This window comes from Chanodichthys erythropterus, chromosome 20 (genome assembly GCF_024489055.1).
Source record: "Chanodichthys erythropterus isolate Z2021 chromosome 20, ASM2448905v1, whole genome shotgun sequence".
Lineage (NCBI taxonomy): Eukaryota > Metazoa > Chordata > Actinopteri > Cypriniformes > Xenocyprididae > Chanodichthys > Chanodichthys erythropterus.
The window spans coordinates 18,715,270-18,735,267 of record NC_090240.1 but is presented as its reverse complement, the minus strand read 5'-3'; the positions used below and the strand labels follow the sequence as shown (position 1 = coordinate 18,735,267).

At 35.8% G+C, this 19,998-nt stretch overlaps 2 protein-coding genes across 6 annotated transcripts; one reads left to right on the top strand and one right to left on the bottom strand.

Annotated features, from left to right (window-relative positions):
* The first annotated feature begins 24 nt into the window (after positions 1–24).
* armc1l (armadillo repeat containing 1, like) lies at positions 25–6,945 on the top strand. 2 transcript variants are annotated; one of them, XM_067371324.1, is made up of 7 exons: positions 25–87; positions 1,187–1,351; positions 2,892–2,983; positions 3,192–3,381; positions 3,501–3,617; positions 5,697–5,771; positions 6,254–6,945. In XM_067371324.1, the coding sequence occupies exons 2-7, from the start codon at positions 1,199–1,201 to the stop codon at positions 6,443–6,445; spliced, it is 819 nt and encodes a 272-aa protein (XP_067227425.1). In that variant the 5' UTR covers positions 25–87; positions 1,187–1,198; the 3' UTR covers positions 6,446–6,945. The 2 variants fall into 2 exon arrangements, with proteins under 2 accessions (XP_067227425.1, XP_067227426.1); XM_067371325.1 differs by having other exon boundaries at positions 53–155.
* A 154-nt stretch (positions 6,946–7,099) lies between these two features.
* nlrp12l (NLR family pyrin domain containing 12-like) lies at positions 7,100–19,840 on the bottom strand. Of its 4 annotated transcripts, none has more exons than XM_067371103.1 (13): positions 19,762–19,840; positions 18,268–18,384; positions 18,087–18,177; positions 16,115–17,921; positions 15,853–16,026; positions 14,342–14,515; positions 14,062–14,235; positions 11,412–11,585; positions 11,169–11,342; positions 9,725–9,898; positions 9,232–9,405; positions 8,582–8,755; positions 7,100–7,690 (listed from the first exon to the last, which is right to left on the bottom strand). In XM_067371103.1, the coding sequence occupies exons 4-13, from the start codon at positions 17,857–17,859 to the stop codon at positions 7,681–7,683; spliced, it is 3,147 nt and encodes a 1,048-aa protein (XP_067227204.1). In that variant the 5' UTR covers positions 17,860–17,921; positions 18,087–18,177; positions 18,268–18,384; positions 19,762–19,840; the 3' UTR covers positions 7,100–7,680. The 4 variants fall into 4 exon arrangements, with proteins under 4 accessions (XP_067227204.1, XP_067227205.1, XP_067227206.1 ...); XM_067371104.1 differs by having other exon boundaries at positions 16,115–17,908; XM_067371105.1 differs by having other exon boundaries at positions 18,328–18,384; positions 19,762–19,790.
* Positions 19,841–19,998: the final 158 nt, after the last annotated feature.

The following is a 19,998-nucleotide window of genomic DNA, read 5'->3' as shown; positions in this document are numbered from 1 at the left end:
AAGCGCCTTCGACCAATCATTTTGTTTGAATAGAAGCAGTGGGAAGTTTTGTATTTAGTGTGTTCGCTGTTAAAAGTAACGGTAGTGGTGAGTACACTGTAAAATTATGTTTTGATACTCAACATATTCCAGGAAACAGGTTTTGAGAATGATGTGTAGGTTAAAATGAATAAAAACAGATTCTCTTTCAATTACAGAGATGTAAAGTATGTAAAACTTGAATCTGAGTTCAAACTACGTTAGCTATCATGCTAACAGACTGCTGAATAAGGAACTGATGGTCTCGAGGTTATTAGTGTCTTCAGCTTTTGTGCTATAAATAACTATTTTTCTGTTAACTCTTTTAATTCCACTTAAAAATTTACTTATTGAGAAGGACTGAAAATATGTATTTTACTCATGGTTTTGATTTAATGTGGGTATTTTTGCATGACTTGTGTCAGTGGTCACATGACTGGAGCTGTTCTTCTTTCTGAAAGATGTTTATGTCAAAGCTCTATAGAATAAAACATAACATGGTATTATACGCCCACAGCTACCATATTAGTACATATACTATTTAAAGGGTCTATTATTAAAGGGTTAGTTCACCCAAAAATGAAAATTCTGTCATTAATTACTCACCCTTATGTCGTTCCACACCCGTAAGACCTTCGTTCATCATTGGAACACAAATTAAGATATTTTTGATGAAATCCGATGGCTCAGTGAGGCCTGCATAGGGAGCAATGACATTTCCTCTCTCAAGATCCATAAAGGTACTAAAAACGTATTTAAAACAGTTCATGTGTTTAAAACAGTTCATTTCATGTACAGTGGTTCAATATTAATATTATAAAGCGACAAGAATATTTTTGGTGTACCAAAAAACAAAATAACGACTTATATTCCGATTTTCTTGAGAGAGGAAGTGTCATTGCTGGCTATGCAGGCCTCACTGAGCCATCGGATTTCAACAAAAATATCTTAATTTGTGTTCCGAAGATGAACGACGGTTTTTGGGTGAACTAACCCTTTAATGTGCTATTAAAATTGCTCTGTCAATTATGACCACAATACATAAAAACAAGTGAGAAAACAAAAAGATCCGTTTTGATTGAATGAAAGTATTGGATCATGTTTTAAAAGGGGATCTATGTAATCAAATGTTTCAAATAATTTGTCTTCATATCCCTTGGTGTTTCAGGTATCCACAAAAATGATGGACGCATTATCAGTAGTCACACAGCTGCGGGATTTGGCATCAGAACCACAGAATCGGGAGGCGATTGTTCAGGACCAGGGTTGCCTTCCAGGACTAGTGCTGTTTCTAGACCATAAGGACTCTAAAGTGCTTTTTGCCACCCTCCAGGTACTCTCAGACCTGATTTGTCAGCGCACAAAAACGTTCTTCTTTATTAAAGAGGGCCTATTCTACTTTTTACATTTTCGACTTTCTTTAGTGTTTAATGTTGTCCACTCTAAAATGAGTTATTCTCTATATCAGTAAGCAAGCACTGTTTCTGAACTCACTGAAACGCTTTGATTGTAGTCTTGAGTTTTATTCCAGGGATGTACACGTCACAATTTCCCTCATTTAAAGGTGCCATCGAACATTTTTTTACAAGATGTAATATAAGTCTAAGGTGTCCCCTGAATGTGTCTGTGAAGTTTCAGCTCAAAATACCCCATAGATTTTTTAACTGCCTATTTTGGGGCATCATTAAATATGAGCCGATTTATGCTGTGTGGCCCCTTTAAATGCTGACGCTCCCCACCCACGGAGCTCGCGCTTGCCTTAAACAGTGCATAAACAAAGTTCACACAGCTAATATAACCCTCAAAATGGATCTTTACAAAGTGTTCGTCATGCATACTGCATGCATGCGTCAGATTATGTGAATATTGTATACTGTGATATTGTTTACATTTGATTCTGAATGATTTTGAGGCTGTGCTCTGTGGCTAACGTCTAATGCTACACTGTCAGAGAGATTTATAAAGAATGAAGTTGTGTTTATGAATTATACAGACTGCAAGTGTTTAATAATGAAAATAGCGACGGCTCTTGTCTCTGTGAATACAGTAATAAACGATGGTAACTTTAACCACATTTAACAGTACATTAGCAACATGCTAACAAAACATTTAGAAAGACAGTTTACAAATAACACTAAAAATATCATGATATCATGGATCATGTCAGTTATTATTGCTCCATCTGCCATTTTTTGCTGTTGTCCTTGCTTGCTTACCTAGTCTGATGATTCACCTCGCAGATCCAGACGTTCTGCCCTCGTCTAATTCCTTGAACATGAGCTGCGATATGCAAATATCGGGGGCGTACATATTAATGATCCTGACTGTTACGTAACAGTCGGTGTTATGTTGAGATTCGCCTGTTCTTCGGAGGTCTTTTAAACAAATGAGATTTATATAAGGAGGAGGAAACAATGGAGTTTGAGACTCACTGTATGTCATTTCCATGCACTGAACTCTTGTTATTCAACTATGCCGAGGTAAATTCAATTTTTCATTCGAGGACACCTTTACATAATTATCGACCAAGGTTGAGTTGCATTAGTTTTGTGTTTAAACTTGCACTTATGGAAAGGGGCATGACATTTCTGAAACACACTGAAGCGGTTCACTAATCACAACACACTGGTCCAGACAACCAATCAGAATACACTGTGCTTTTTGGAAGGAGGGCGTTCATAGAGACCAGAGCAAAAAAGCGCTTCCTGACAGACTGGGAAAAGAGGTGCTGCAACAATATTAAATGTGAAAAAAATGTGTTTTTTGTACATTCAAGCATAAAAACTTAGTCTGTAAGACCCTAAAAACAAAATCAAGAGGGTATGATATGGCCTCTTTAAAAAGTCCTAACCTTTTCTGCTACGTCTCCTCAGACTTTGCGGTACCTGGCCGAATCGCCCCGCAACATCAACACTATGAAAAATGAGCTTGGCATGATGGTGAGCCTGGAGACACTGATGGAGAGGTGATTTTATTATTTTATCTTATTTACTGGTAGATTAAGTGATCTAAGATCTAATTTGACCATAATTACTTTCTTTATACATGTTTTTTTTTGTGTGTGTGTGTGTGTGTGTGTATTACTGTGCACAATCCATCTATTCACCTTATTTAGAAAAAAAATAGCTTGTTTTCATGATGTTTTATATCTCTCAACCCTCTACTGACTGAAGGACTGGCATGACGACTGATATTACAGACCTCGCGAAAGAGGTGTATGGTGTGTTGAGTGGTCAAACACAGAGACAGGCTTGTCAGACTCCAGAGCAACAGAAGAGGAGGAACAAACCACAGTTCTTCATCAACAGCTCCAACAAGAAAGCCAAATCAGTTACCCTACACATACAAGGCTTAGATGGGGCAGTACGTACCATATATAGCTTTCTCACATGCCCTTTGTTAATCGTTCCTGGATCATAAACTGTTTCTCTCACATTCATGCAGATTACTGGGTAAAATCACATGTGGTATTGTGTTGACAGGATCAGAGAGGTGTCTGTGAAGAGGCCCTTCTGAGGGTCAAAGGTGTAATCAGTTTCACGTTCCAGATGGCACTGAAGAGATGTACCGTACGCATCCGTGCCGACCTGCCCACTGAGGTACATATAGCTTATGTGCATTATGTTCTTCTTTCTGTGAGGAGAGAGTCAACTAATAAAAGCAGCATTGTTCTCATTATGTGCAAGAAAAACTAATGTCTTAGTGCACTAATCAGAGGCGGTTTCTTCATTGGGGCAATAGGGCGACACACCACCAAAGTGAGAAAGGGACGGATTTTTCAATCACATTCAACCACAGAGTTACGCTAGCTGTCACTGCTAGGCTGTTTGTTCTGCCTCTGGATATAGTCCAATCAACGTCGAGTCACACTCTGTGGAGTACCGCCTCTTTTTGGGCATTTCAGTCTGGCAGAGATCTGCCCCGACTGCTCCCATAGACTTCCATTCAAAGAACTTTTTTTTCGAACTGCAGGCACTGCAATGCAATCTCTATGGGTTCCGGGAGGGCTCGCACCAACGTGCTTTCGTCATCATACGTAACCTTAAAGGTGCCCTAGATTCAAAAATTTAATTTATCTTGGCATAGTTAAATAGCTGCACACAGCCGAATCATCAGACTAGGTAAGCACGCAATAACAACAGCGAAAAATGGCAGATGGAGCAATAATAACTGACATGATCCATGATAACATGATATTTTTAGTGATATTTGTAAATTGTCTTTATAAACGTTTCGTTAGCATGTTGCTAATGTACTGTTAAATGTGGCTAAAGTTACCATCGTTTCTTACTGTATTCACGGAGACAAGAGCCGTCGCTATTTTCATTTTTTGCAGTCTGTATAATTCATAAACACAACTTCATTCTTTATAAATCTCTCCAACAGTGTAGCATTAGCCGTTAGCCACAGAGGACAGCCTCAAATTCACTCAGAATAAAACATTTAACATCCAAATAAATACTATACTCACATAATTCGAAGCATGCATGACGAACATCTTGTAAAGATCCATTTGAGGGTTATATTAGCTGTGTGAACTTTGTAAATGCGCTGTAATATAGTCAACAGCTCGTGTGGCAGGAAGCACGCGTCTTAAAGGGGCGGCGCCGAGTGTAAATCAGTGAATTGTTAATGATGCCCCAAAATAGGCAGTTAAAAAAATTAATAAAAAAAAATCTATGGGGTATTTTGAGCTGAAACTTCACAGACACATTCAGGAGACACCTTAGACTTATATTACATCTTGTGAAAGAACGTTCTTGGGCACCTTTAACTTGTGCAGCGATTGGTGGAAACAAACATACCTCTATTAATAATTTTTTTTTAAGCTGAAGTTACATTTAATAATTTCCTCAGTGCATAATTTACATTTCACAGACATATTCTCCATCTGTAAAAGTTAGAAAGTCGAGAAAATATTTCCATTTTGCAGTCAGGCGTGGACGAGCCTTCAGCACGCACAAACTTTCGTGAACGAGCGCCGCCGAACAGACGGAGTTCAATCTGAGTAAAATACATTTTGCTCAAAATATTTGTTGAAAATTTGTTTTTGTTGGTGAACATAATATGTAATATGTAGAATTTCAAACCTACAACTAAGTGTATTTGTACGATAGTAGTAACTGTGTAAAGTGACTATTCTAGGGTAATCAAAATAATTATTATTAGTCTGTTCTTTTTTTATTTATTTCCATTTTTAGTCGTGTATTTAATTTCTGCTTCAAAAAACATTTTGTTTTTAGATTGTAAAGGTACAATTTTATAATGTAGCCTAGGCCTAATGTGATTTGACCTTTTTTGCACATAATTTATAGCATATACTACACAGTTACATTCATGTTTGTTTTTATAACCTTCAATATGAACATTGTTTCTAGGACAATATTGGGCAGGATCTTAAATAAAAAAAAAAATTTAATTAAATAATTTTTTGTAGATCTCAGCCCTATGGCATGCCTTAAATACTGAATTTTCCATGTTTTAGATAGGTACATTATTGTATCACTTGTTAAATGGATATTTAACAATTAGCCTATTCATTCCTGCATTCCTAATTTTTGTGTTGTTTTTTTTGTTTTTTTTTTTTTTTTTTTTTTTGCCGCCCCCCCCCCAAATATTTTTTGCACCAGCCGCCACTGGCACTAATGCACTAACTAATGCAAATGTCTTTTGTTCAGAGTCTGGCCACTGCTATTGCTGCCACAAATGTGCTTTCAGCTAAACAGGTAGTGAAAAATGAAAATGGAGAAGAGGTGAGTGTTGCTGTTGTGAGAATGATGATCCGGTCAGGTCAAATTTTGACATGCCATGACATTGTTTTGAATTGTCATCATTAAATAATTAAATTAGATATACATAATTTATATTGATATACATTTTTAATGTTTATATTTTCTTATATTTTATTACATTAAAATTTGATATATATTAACAAGTATTGAGTTGACTTGTTAATTTACAATACTAGCCAGAAGTTACACAGCTGTAATGTAACTATATCAGCTATAAATCCATAAAACAGTGGCATTCAGTGGTTTGAACTTGCCACTAACATATATATATATATATATATATATATATATATATATATATATATATATATATATATATATATATATATATATATATATATATATATATTATAAAATACACTGCTTTAAGAGATTTGTTATATTTATATGTGTATATATATTTGCTGTTATTTATTATTGACATGGCTGTACTATGGTTACAGGTTCTCATTCCACTCAGCACCTCTGGCTCAAAGGTAGAAGAGAATTCCCACCTGCCAGATTACCTGCCAGAGGACGAGAGTCCAGAGAAAGAGCTTGACCGCGCAGTGTCCCGTACTGGTGCTAAACAGGACACCGGTGGCAGCTGGCTGAACACAGCAGCCAGTTTCCTCACTAAGACCTTCTACTGGTAAAGCTTGAGTTTCACAGGCTGTTCCTGTCTGAGTTTGGACCTCAATATTTTTAAGGAAGATCAGCCTAGAAGAGCAACTCGCACCACTGTCAGAGTCTAAAGCACTAGGGAAGGTCGAATAGCTGACAGATGTGCTTTTACAAGCTACAAAAGGTGTCGTTCAGTTTATGAGCGAAACCTTTCACACAAGGCATCAGCTTCCACCTGATGTATGAGATCTCAGCCACATAACTCGGTATTGAAAACTGTAGATGTTGAGGTCATGTTGTACATTTTATATTATGTTAATGAAAACATGTCTTTACTCTCTCTCGGGGATCAGAAATTTTTCTGTTTCTGCTGTCAAGTTTGTCTGTATTTTCTTTCCACTTGATTTCTTGTAAATAATTCCATTTTGGTGTGTTATAAGGAGAAAAGCATCTTAATTCTCTTCTAAAAATGGAAACAATTGAAAAACAGATTAAATACATGTTTGATGCTGTTTTGTGTAAAATAAAGGTTTGGAAGGAAAAGGTCTGTGCCAATCTTTGTGATTATTATTTTTTTTTAATTAAGTGAATATTGAATTGAATCTATATTGAATATAGATGCCCACACCAAATAACATGCAGTCTTTAATTTATTCATAATAAGGTTTATTTATACAACTGTGGAGTTTTACAAGATAAATATTACAATTTTGAATTATATACATTACAAAATAAAAGATAACATTAACTACATAACTAAAAAAAACAACCAATGAAATGTATGAAAGTTGTAATGGCAAAGATTTAACATAACTGTACCGTTGAAATTGTGTGTTAGTGACCTTAAAGCAAGGAGTTGAGCACAACTTTGCCGTTCTTTTGAAAAAATATTGACCAAAAATATTGTAACATTTGTTATTGGTACATAAACTTCAATGTATTAGTCTTATTACAAAGGTTGTGTTCATGCTGAGAAAATATGCAATTTATTACATATTCAACAGCAAAAAGTGTTGCATTGCAAATTAACCTATAACTTCTTTGCAGTGCTGTTTGTAGACAAAATTGTATTAAACGATGTAAATTTCTGCTCAGTATTCACATTTAATAGTGTAATATAAATAGAACAATATAAATAACAACAGATTTAAAATAATACATCTAAAAACGTCATAAATTAATAAGAAGTGCAATCATTAGTGAAGTATGGCAGTATTCTGCTACTTTCATCAAATGTTGATGTGTGCTGTGATTCACAGGTCTGAAGTTAATACAAGCTGGAAAGAAAAAAAAAAGTTTATTACATTCAACATCACACAAATGCAAATGTACAGTTTGAGTATTGAAGGAGTGGATTCTGGAATCCACTCCTTCAATATATATCTTTAAAGTTATTAATCAACATTTATCTTTCTGTTAAATTATTTGATTGACTTCTTCGACGCATGTTAAAGCATTTATTTTCCTTTTTCAAACACTAGAAAATAATTTTGAATATTGTTTGTACCTCTCACTGAGAGAAAAAAACATGTTATCAGTATGTTTTGGGAAAGTTTCCTGCTCAGAGCAGAGCTCAGATCAACTTCAGCTTTGACGAAGTGGCGAATCATGTGTATCTGTGTATGTGCGCTAAGTGTTCTGTGCAGATCCTTTGTACTGGACAGCTAGCACTCTGCTTGAGACCAGCAGATGCCATGTCATGACCCCAAAAGGACATCCAGTACCAAAATCCAGGGTCCCTTCATCAGCATCATGACGAATGGAGATATGCTTCTGACTATCTGTCCATGTGTGGAAGATTACCAAATTTGTCTATTTTCCTTAGCCAATCAGAATCATTCAACCTGAAGTAATGATGTAGTTAGTAGACTCTTGTGAGAGTATAATTATTGTGGAAATGTGAAAAGCGGCCTACGAACACCTTGTGAGACTTGAAGCTGGCTTCTGCTGATGAAACTGCAAACTATTCTTTATTCAAATTTTCTTCAATTTATTAATTTTTTAGACTTTGACTCTATTCAACTTTATTCAGCATACCTGGTCTCAAGGGTCCTAAACTGTTTATTCCCAACAGTATTTTGTACGACACACTGTAGCTGTTATGCTGTTTCAGATGTTCATGTGTTCATAACTACTGCAAATATCCTACCTCACCAGGAACTACTTACACAAGTTTCTCTAGTTTACAGTCTGGATGGTCCAGTAGAACAGATAGCGGCCTCACGGCTGAATCTGTCAGATTGTTTTCACTCAGGTCCAGCTCTCTTAAAAGTGTGTGTTTGGATTTCATTGCGGTGGCTAAAACTGTGCAACCTTCCCCTGTGATCCCACAGTTAGATAGCCTGTAGAGGAAAATATTAGTTACGTGTAAACAATATAACAAGCATAGATAATTAATCAAAGAAAAGTGTACAATTTTAAAGGGTTAATTCACCCAAAAAATGACATTTCTGTCATTAATTACTCACCCTCATGTCATTTCAAACTCATAACCCAGAAAGGTAGTAAATATACCATGTCACTTCATACAATTAAGGTTGAACCACGTGGACTATTTTAACAATGTCTTTACTACCTTTCTTGGCCTTGAAAGTGGTAATAACACTGCAGTCTATCGGAGGGCAGAAACCTCTCAGATTTCATCAAACATTTATTAATTTGTGTTTGGAAGATGAATGAAGGTCCTATATGTTTGGAATGATATGAGGGTGAAATATTATTGACAGAATTTGGGGTGAACTAACACTATAAATGTAGATTTTAGAGGAAAATCACAATTAACTTCAATGAAAGCGACCTTTAAAGTTTTAGATATTACCTCAAAGTGTCCAGCTGACAATGTGGATTTTCCAATCCAGCACAGAGGATTGTAATTCCCAGATCTTGTAGATTATTTACTCCCAAATTCAGTTCTCTAAGTCTTGAGGATTTTTCTACAAGAGTTGCAGCCAGTGAATCACAGCAGTTCACAGTTAAACCACACTGGCTCAAACTAGGGAAAACAATGGTAGAGAGACGTTTTTTGCTGATTTGAATATGCTTATTTGGTGATTATTATTATTATCAGTCTCGAAAAAAGAAATATTTTTGTTAAAACTGTAATGTTTTGGGATTTTTGGATGAATAGAAAGTTCAAAAGACAAGCATTTATTTAAAATATTTTAAAATTAATTTTAATTTTTTTTTTGTAATGTAATGTTTTGTAATGTAAAAGTCACTTTTGATCAGTTTAATGCATCCTTGTTGAATAAAAGCATTCAGTTCTTCAATTATTATTAGAATGTTATTGAAAGTATTTGTACAGAACCTACTCTAATTTCACAATGTTGCCGTTGTGATTCCTCAGGACAGGAGATAGGAGCCTCATCCCTGCATCTGTGAGCTCATTATTGCTGAGGTCCAGCTCTCTCAGATGAGACGGGTTTGAGTTTAGAGCAGCAGCGAGGACAGCACAACCTTCCTTTGTGAACCCACTTTCTCCTAAACTGATATGAAAGAAATTTGTTCATAAAATGCCATTGATTTAATGTTAAAACATTTAAAAGATTACATTTGCTGAATATCAGTCACAATTCAGCATCTAAATAAATGCAAGAAAGAAGACCAACTGCAACTGACATCATAATCACATCATCACTGTCAAACTTTAAACTTAAAGGTGCAGTAAGTGATTTCTGAGAAATGCTGTTGATATTTGAAATCATAAAAACAAGCATGCCCCTGCCCAAAAGGATCACACCCCTATCTTGATAGTTTCGCCCCAAAATTCACAAACATTTTATGCAGCACAGACACCTCCCCCTCATGAGTGGACACGCCCCTTACTGCTGATTGGCTATAAATGTGTTTTGATGCTCAGTCCAATCCACTTTCAACAGTGTTTCTTAGAAATCCCTTACTGCACCTTTAAATTGTAAATAAAGTATAAACTTTACAAAAATCAACAATAGTTAGCACACCTAAGACTAGTGCTGGGGAAATTTACTTAAGTAATTAATTACGTTGGTTTTATGGAAAGTAATGCATTACGTTACTTTTAACGGATTATATTACCTACTGTACAAGTCTTTTTATTGAAATTTGAAAGTAATGTTTTGTTACTTTTGTACAATTTGTCTGTTCCCACTAGGGCTGTCAAACGATTAATTGCGATTAATCGCATACAAAATAAAAGTCTGAGTTTGCCTTATATATGTGAGTGTACTGTGTGTAATTATTATGTATATATAAATACAAACACATCCATGTACATATTTGAGAAATATTTACAAGTATATGTATTTATTTATATTTTTATATAATTTATATTATATATAAATAAAAATATTTTGTTCATAAATAAGATATTTCTCTTAACTATATACATTAATTTGTTTGTATTTATATATACATAATAATTACACACAGTACTCACATATATATTAGGCAAACTCAAACTTTTATTTTGTATGCGATTAATCGCAATTAATCGTTTGACAGCCCTAGTTCCCACACATGAGGTGCGCATGTCTAAGTTTAATCAGTAGTTTAAAAAATGTTTAAGCAAATTAATTAAACTGAAAAGTACTTTAAAGTAATGTGCATTACTTAAAAAAAAACCCATTTAATGTGTAAAATGACATTATATTATCTGATTACGTAATGCCCATTACTTGTAATATGTACCTCAACACTGCCTTTGAGACTGAAATTATCTGCATAGCTGCCTTGTAAGCACTATAAAGAAAGTCTCAATGCTTCGGTTCTTCTGCTTACCATAACGTCTCCAGCCTACAGTTGGAGTTCTTCACCACATCAGCAAGTCTTGATACACCAAAATCCTTTATGTGGTTCTGCCTCAAGTCCAGCTCTCTCAGAGAACCCGGGTTAGAAACAAGAGCTGAGGCCAAATCAGCAACCCCCTCCTCTGTGATCTCACACAACGCCAACCTGAAAAGACAGGATGTGCTTCAAGTGTTCGCTGTGTGTAGGATTTAAATGGAGATCTGAAACCCTTACCTCAAAATCTCTATTTTACAATGAGGGCTTCCAAGTCCATTTGAGAGCATTTTCACTGCTTCATCATATATTGCGTTGCCGCTCAGGTCTAAAGCTTTCAGAGTTGAGAAGCTGGACCTCAGAGCTGAAGCCAAAGACTGACAGGACTTCACAGTGAGCAAACCGTAACTTAGCCTACGGGTGGAAAAATAGACATTTTAATTAGAGATTAATATTTATAATAGCACACTGTTCAAAAGTTTTGTGTCAGGAAGATTTTTAAAATGTTTTTAAAAGAAGTCTCTTACTCTCACCAAGGTTGCATTTTTTTTAAATCAAAAATATAGTAAAAAAGTAGCTAATATTGTGAAAAATTATTACAATTTAATTAAATATTTTCTATTTTTATATTTTAAAATGTCATTTATTCCTGTGTTTGGCAAAGCTGAATTTTCAGCATCATTATTCCAGTCTCATGTCATATAATCATTCAGTCCCTTCATTCTAATATGTCAATTTGCTGCTTAAGAAACATTTCTTATTATTATCAATGTTGAAAACAGACATGCTTAAAGGTGCTAAAGAGGATCTTTTCGTCGACTGAGAAACCAAAGACTGTTACTGAGTTTTTGAAATGAGCGCATGCGTGAGAACAACCCCCCTCCTTCGAGGGAACACCTCCCAAAACTCGTGCACGAGTATTGGAACACGAGTGTTTACCACTGGCATTCACTGTGTCGTGTTAGTGGATTCATTATGTCGGACTCACCGCAGGTAATTCATAATCTTCAGTTGTTACTCCTGTCTCCGGACAAAAACATCGAATGCGGCGCCTGTGGAGTGTGGAAAGTTACTGGAGCACGCAGCCGCGCTCGTCTCTCACAAGGAACGTCATGGCAGTGATTGACAAGCCAGAGGGCCAAACGATTATGCCATGATCGCGTAAACGATTGGCTGATGTTTTTAAGGCCCTACCTCGTGTACAGATGATGTATATTAATATTATTCCTTTCAGTGCACCTAATAAATAGTCTTTTATCAGTTATTAAAGAAAGTTTCAAGTAATATTGCAAAAATGTATAAAACAAAACATCCTCTTTAGCACCTTTAAAGGGTTAGTTCACCCAAAAATGAAAATTATGTCATTAATGACTCACGCTCATGTCGTTCCAAACCCGTAAGACCTCCGTTCATCTTTGAAACACAGTTTAAGATATTTTAGATTTAGTCCGAAAGCTTTCTGTCCCTTCATTGAAAATGTATGTACGGTAGACTGTCCATGTCCAGAAAGGTAATAAAAACATCATTAAAGTGGTCCATGTGACATCAGTGGGTTAGTTCGAATTTTTTTGAAGCATCGAAAATACATTTTGGTCCAAAAATAACAAAAACTACGACTTTATTCAGCATTGTCTTCTCTTCCGGAATCCTTTCCATTGAATTGATTCCATTGAATCCTTTCATCTGTCTGCGTTGGTAATGCACTTTTACGTCGCCGTGGGTGTTTTAGGCGATTAGGACATCCACAACATTTTGAAGCATCGACAATACATTTTGGTCCAAAAATAACAAAAACTATGACTTTACTGTCTTCTCTTCCGGGTCTGTTGTCAATCCGCGTTCATGCCTCCGCTTCTTCTTCTTCTTCTTTCCTGTTTTACGGCGGTTGGCATCCAGCTTATTGGTGCATTACCGCCCCCTTCTGCTCCGGAGTGTGGTTCACGACTCCGCAGTGATGCTGCTGACGTGTTATCCGGCGCGCCAGAGCTTCGTTTACAGTCTGAGGGAGACGCACGCTGTATTCAAGCTATTCTACATTGTTTGTATTTTGGTATTGCTATATTTTTTAAAATGGTGCGTAAGTGTGCATGTCGCGGATGTTCTAATCGCCAAAAACAACCACGGCGACGTAAAAGTGCATTACCAAGGCCGACAGATGAAAGGATTCAATGGAATCAATTCAATGGAAAGGATTCCGGAAGAGAATACAATGCTGAATAAAGTCGTAGTTTTTGTTATTTTTGGACCAAAATGTATTTTTGATGCTTCAAAAAATTCGAACTGACCCACTGATGTCACATGGATTACTATGATGATGTTTTTATTACCTTTCTGGACATGGACAGTATACCGTACATACATTTTCAATGGAGGGACAGAAAGCTCTCGGACTAAATCTAAAATATCTTAAACTGTGTTCTGAAGATGAATGAAGGTCTTACGGGTTTGGAACGCATGAGGGTGAGTCATTAATGACATCATTTTCATTTTTGGGTGAACTAACACTTTAATATTTTTTCATTTTTAAAATATATTCCAGGATTCTTTGATGAACAGAAAAAAAAATATATATATATTTATTTGAAATTGAATTTTTTTTGTAACAGTGTAAACATCTTTACAGTCTCTTTTTATCAAGTAAGAGCTGTGCGTTTAAACCTCACTCCCCTGGCCTCAAGAGGTGCGCTAGCAACTGATGTTAGACGTTGTGGCCTTTAGCATCCTTGTTAGCGCACCCGCCTCCCATGCAAGAGAGTCCGGTTCGAGTCCTGCCTCGAAATGCATCTTTGCTATAAATAAAAGTATTCAATTCTTTTCTTTTTTTAAATCTTACAGACTTCAAACTTTTGAACTGTATATATGACAATACATTTCATAAATAAAAGTGTACCAAAGTGTTTCAAGTCGGGAAAGAGGATGCTGTATTACAGCTGAAAGCGTCTCCACTCCATCATCTCCTGGGTTATTCCAGTGCAGGTCGAGCTCTCTTAAGTGAGATGGGTTGGACTGTAGAGCTGAGGCTATTGCGAAGATGCCTTTTGGTGTAACTCTGCAGTCCTTGAGTCTATGAATAATGCAATGATGACATGAGATCATGAGGATCAAATGAATTCTACATTTGGTATGGATGTCTTCTAATGGACTGAAGTGGTGTGAAGAAGGATATTTACCTCAATTTCTCAAGTTTACAGTGCTGATGCCTCAGGTAATTGGCCAAGATTTTAATTCCTGCTTCTCTCAGACTGTTTTCACTCAGGTCCAGCACCCTAAGGTTTGGAAGATTTGGGAGCAGTCCTGATTCCAGAACAGAGCAGCCACGTGTGGTGATTCTGCAGTATGAGAGTCTGAGGAAACAGTAACTCATCACATGAATCTTTCAAGTGCTAATGTAGGTACTCAAATATTAATCCGCACAATATTAAATCATTGTTTTGAGGACATTAAAAATTATTCTAATGTCATTTTATAGGTTTTGTTGGTGTTTCCGAACAACTATCCAAATATTAATTCCCAAAAACATTGCCTAAGCTATTTTTTTGTAATTTCTTCATTTGATGAAGAATTATTTAATGGTGTATAATATGTGTTATATGAATACAATCGATTCACACAAAATCCACCATTTAGGAATATCATTTGACCTACAACATCCACCAAGTTGTTGTTTTCTTGCCATTTATGAACTTTTTCAAGTAGCTTTGTTGGATAGTCAGCAATATGTCGTCATTCAGGTATTTTATACGGAAGAGGATTAGGGCCAAGCAATAATAAAAAAATAAAACCATCTCGAGATTAAAGTTGTTAAATTTCGAGAAAAAAATTGTCTTGTCTTGAAAAAGCAATTTCTTTTCATTTTAGTTGCAACATCTTAGTGAAATGGAGCCCTGAATCATTTATGCACCAATTTTCGGACTGTGGAATTCATCCAGAATGGATTATAAATGTGTAAAATGGAGTTGATAAAAAACTCTTATTTGCAGCTGAAAACATTATCGTATCATCCAAAATATTTAATAAGCAACAAATTTAATAATACATTTCCAGTAAGATTATTCTGTACATTAGTGGTAGGGATTTTTCAGTCTCTCTTTCTGCAGATTACATCAATACGCCAGTAGGTGGCAACATGTGACTATTATCATGAGAGAGTCCATAAAGTATTCATCCAAACTGATTCGTTCTGAGTGAGTCACTGAATCACTCGTTCAAACGATTAATTAAAAAACGTTTAATTAAGGAACGAACAACGACCTTTTAACTGTCAATATTGTGTAAAATGCAAATTACTTGATTATAGTAATAACAACAACAACAATCATCATCTTTTAAGGTTTCATGTACTCACACCACATTTAAATCCAATGTAATTTAAAATAAATGTTAATGAATTATTTTTTTAAACTTTTATTCAGCACTGATGCATTAAAATTGACCCTTATAAAGAGATTTATAATATTACAAAAGATTTCTATGTCAAATCAACTGTTTTTTAAACGTTCTATATCTTCTATTCAAAGAATCCTGAAAAAGATGTATCAAGGTTTCCACAAAAAAATATTAAGAAAAACAACTGTTTCTTGAGCTTCAAATCAGCATATTAGAATGATTTCTAAAGAGTGATGTGACACTGAAAACTGGAGTGATGATGATATATATACAAGAAAGTGACCACAAGCTTTACCTCAGTTCCTCTAAATTACACAGTGTGTTTTCCAGTCCGGCTGTCAGAAGCTCCAGTCCTTTGTCTCCTATGGAGTTATTGCACAGATCTAGCACTCGTACATTTGAAGAGCTGGAACCAACAGTGGAGGCAAGAGCTCTACAGCATCTCATAGTAAGTCCACAATTATCCAGTCTGGAATATAATATAGATATATAATCAATAAAACCAAAACCTCAATCACACTATTAGGTGAAATTGTGAAATATGAAACAGTACTTACAGAGCAGTTTCTGAAGCTTTGACCACCGGCAACAATCTGGTAAGGCCTTCATCTGATCTGACGTACTTCTTCAAGTCAAACACATCCAGCTTCTCTTCTGATGTCAATAACACAAAAACTAGGGCAGACCACTGTGCAGGGGAGAGTTTAGAAAAATGCCCCGAGTTCAGGAAGCGCTGGATCTCCTTGACCAGAGAGAGTTCATTCAGTTCATTGAGACAGTAGAACAAATTTATGGACTTTTCCGGCAAGGACGTCTCCTCTATCATCTTCTTGATGTATTCAACCGTTTCCTCAATACTTTGACAGGCTCTGCTACCAGACTGAGAAAGCAAGCCTTGTAAAAGGGTTTGATTGGACTCCAATGAAAGGCCCAGAAGGAAACGAAGGAAAAGATCCAGGTGTCCGTTCTCGCTCTGTAGGGCCTTGTCAATGGCACTCTTGTGCAACTCAAACAAGGTGGTCTCTTGATGCTCTTCATGATCAAGAATGTTGTTGCGGTGGACCTTAAACATGAAATAAACATACATCGCTGCCAAAAACTCCTGAATGCTCAGATGGATGAAACAGTACACTTTGTTTTCGGTCATTGCAGACTCTTCTCTGAAGATCTGTGAGCAAACTCCTGAGTACACCACGGCCTCCTTCACATCAATCCCACAAGCCATCAGGTCTTCCTCATAGAATATCAGATTGCCCCTTTTTAGCTGTTGGAAGGCTAGTTTACCTAGCTTTAAAATCATGTCTTCATCCTCCAGGCCTGGGTTGTAATCTTTAGTGTATCTCATGTTTTTCACTCTGGATTGCATGAGAAGAAAGTGTGCGTACATTTGAGTAAGAGTCTTGGGAATTTCTCCATCTTCCGCTGCATTGAACATTCTCTCTAGGACCGTAACGGAGAGCCAACAGAAGACTGGTATATGACACATGATGTACAGACTTCTTGATGACTTTAAGTGTGTGATGATCTGGCCAGAGAGGCGTTTATCATTGATTCTCTTGTTGAGGTATTCTTCTTTTTGTGGATCAGTAAACCCTCGAACTTCAGTCACCAGGTCGATATGCTCAAGAGGGATTTGATTGGCTGCTGCTGGCCGAGATGTTATCCAGAGGAGGGCATCGGGAAGCAGTGTGTTATTGATGAGATTGGTTAGCAAAACGTCAATAGAGGTTGGCAGAGTTGGGTTACACAACTTTGCGTTGTTCTGGAAATCCAAAGGAAAGCGGCATTCATCTAGACCGTCAAAGATAAAAAGAACTTTTTGGTTTTTGTGACCATCTCCAAAGTCTGTTTCCATTTTGAAGTGTTGGAGAAGCTCAGTCAAGCTAAACTTTTTTGCTTTCATCAGGTTCAGCTCTCGAAATGGAAGTGGGTACACAAACTCGATATCCTGATTAGCGTTGCCCTCGGCCCAGTCCAGTATGAATTTCTGCACAGAGACTGTTTTCCCTATGCCTGCAACTCCCTTAGTCAGCACACATTTGATGGGTCTGTTTTCTTCGGGTGAGCGTTTAAAAATGTCATTGCATTTGACTGGAATGTCTTCTGTGGTTTTTCTCCTCAACGCCATCTCAATCTGTCTCACTTCATGTTCTTTGTTGACATTATCACTTTCCCCTTCAGTGATGTAAAGCTCTGTGAAGATGTCATTCAGGAACGTGTGATCCGATTGTTTAGACAAGTCATTGTGAATGAATTGAAATTTTCTTTTCAGTCTTGATTTATATTCTTGTTGGCACTCCATGGCAGAATTGGAATCTACTATTGAGTCAGGAATATTGTTCTTGTGAAACCTGTAAAAATACACTGACAATGAAAATGTATGAGTCAACTTTCAGAGAACATTACCATCTGAAAATATGAGGTTGGTGAGATGTTCAATATCCATCAAAGGATCCTGAAAGAAGTGTCCCAGTTTCCAAAAAATTGGAAATTGTGGCATTTTTGAGGGACTAAGCAGATGTTACATACCTTTGTACTGAATAGAGAGGTTCCCTTGTCAAATCAATTGGATCCAGCACTTTTTAAAGAAACACGGCTTGGCTGATTTCGTGAAACCACCCTTGAAGAAGAGAAAAATGTTAAGAAATATGTTTATTCAATCATTTATGTCATGCATGATATAAAAGACATTTTACCACACTTTTCTCACCATAGAGTCCCAGAATATAGAATGATTAAATCTGGCAGATTCATTAAAAATGCAGTTTACCCATCCACATTTTGTTCTTCAGTTAAACTTCACGTCCAAGGGTTTAACCGCTTACACCTGAACACAAAAATATGATGCTTTTTTTGTCTTCTTGGAAAATGGACCACAAATGAAAACAAGTTTATTCAGAGATAAGGAAAAAAGACATTCATGAAATCTAAATACACAAGATCATTAAATAATACATGCCTAGACACAGTCAGGGAAAGTAGAGTGAACAAACACATGACATGGACTACACACAATGATTTCAAAATGTAATACTGATATGAACAAAAGTGAGACAGGAAAAAGATAAGACAAAAAAAACAGAATTTTACAGGTACATTATGTACCATAACACTTATTATAATAACCCATTTGAACTTTTGTTAAGAAATTCTGATCACATCTAAGTACAAAGTATGTTCAAAAGAATATATGAAGTATATATTGTAGATGATTTTTTTTTTTTGGGACTTTCTCTTAATCTATAAATGGTATGTGATGTGAACGTTTATGTTGCAATTTCTCAAATACAGCAAAAGAATGAGGAACCTATAAGTACAGTTGAAGAAGTTAATCAGTTTCGTACATTCATGTGGGTTTTTGTTTGAAAAAAAGTGGTTTAAAGACACTGTTTTGTTGTTAAATTGTATCCTTGTACACACACAGTGAGACTGTGATAAGTGATTGTATTATACTTAATTCTTTTTAAGCACAATTCAAAAACATGAGTAAATAAACAATATATCTCCGTGTACACTGGATACCATGTGATTTTGAGGAAAAAATCATCACAAAGCATTGTTGCATCATACATCTGTTTTGAACTACTCATAGCATGACAGTATTAAAGGTGGTAAGGCGTTACATGGTTCTGTTGGTCTCAAATTACCCTCAGCTTTCTTTGGCTTCCTTGTATGAGTTTTGTTATGAAATATGCCACTGTGTAATTAAAGTTAAAAATGATGACAACACCAGTAAACACATATTTTGTATCTGACACACCCTAAAATAAAAACAAAAGAAAGTTGACATTGTCAGTCTAAAGTGAGTCTAATCTAATTAAAGAATTTGTGTGTTCTAGCTACTAATATCATGCATTCTAAGCTAGTTTAATAAGTTATTATTATTATTTTGCTTCAGTGATGCTCATGATATGGTGTCTTGACTGAGTAAAAGATAGACTAGTTATGAAAGAGACTTTTTAATGACAGATAAACTGAACATATCAGTAGATTATAAACACTACTACTAAAAGTCATCTAATTACAAAGAAGCTAAAAAAATGAATATGAATTAAAAAGCATTCAGTTAGCCACCGACCGTAATGACAATTTATTACAGCCTAAATAACTCTCAACCATCATCGATTGTAAAATAGAAATATAGACTACATTTTAAAAGTTGAAGTCTAATTTACGTATTTTAAGAAAGTAAATATGTACTTACGAACAAGACGAGTGTATGTCCAAATGTCTGCTTATTCTACTTTCGCTTCAGTGATTTCACTCATGTCAGTCAATGATCACGTGGTCAAAAAGGGGCGGGTTCTTGTTTAGATCATATGGTTCAAGTACATAATTTCCGTTTTTGCCCAAAAAATAATGCATAATTTAATTTATTACTAAAGCTATAACATTTTTAAATGTAATATGTAGGAAAAAGGTATTTTGCTTGTGTTAGTGA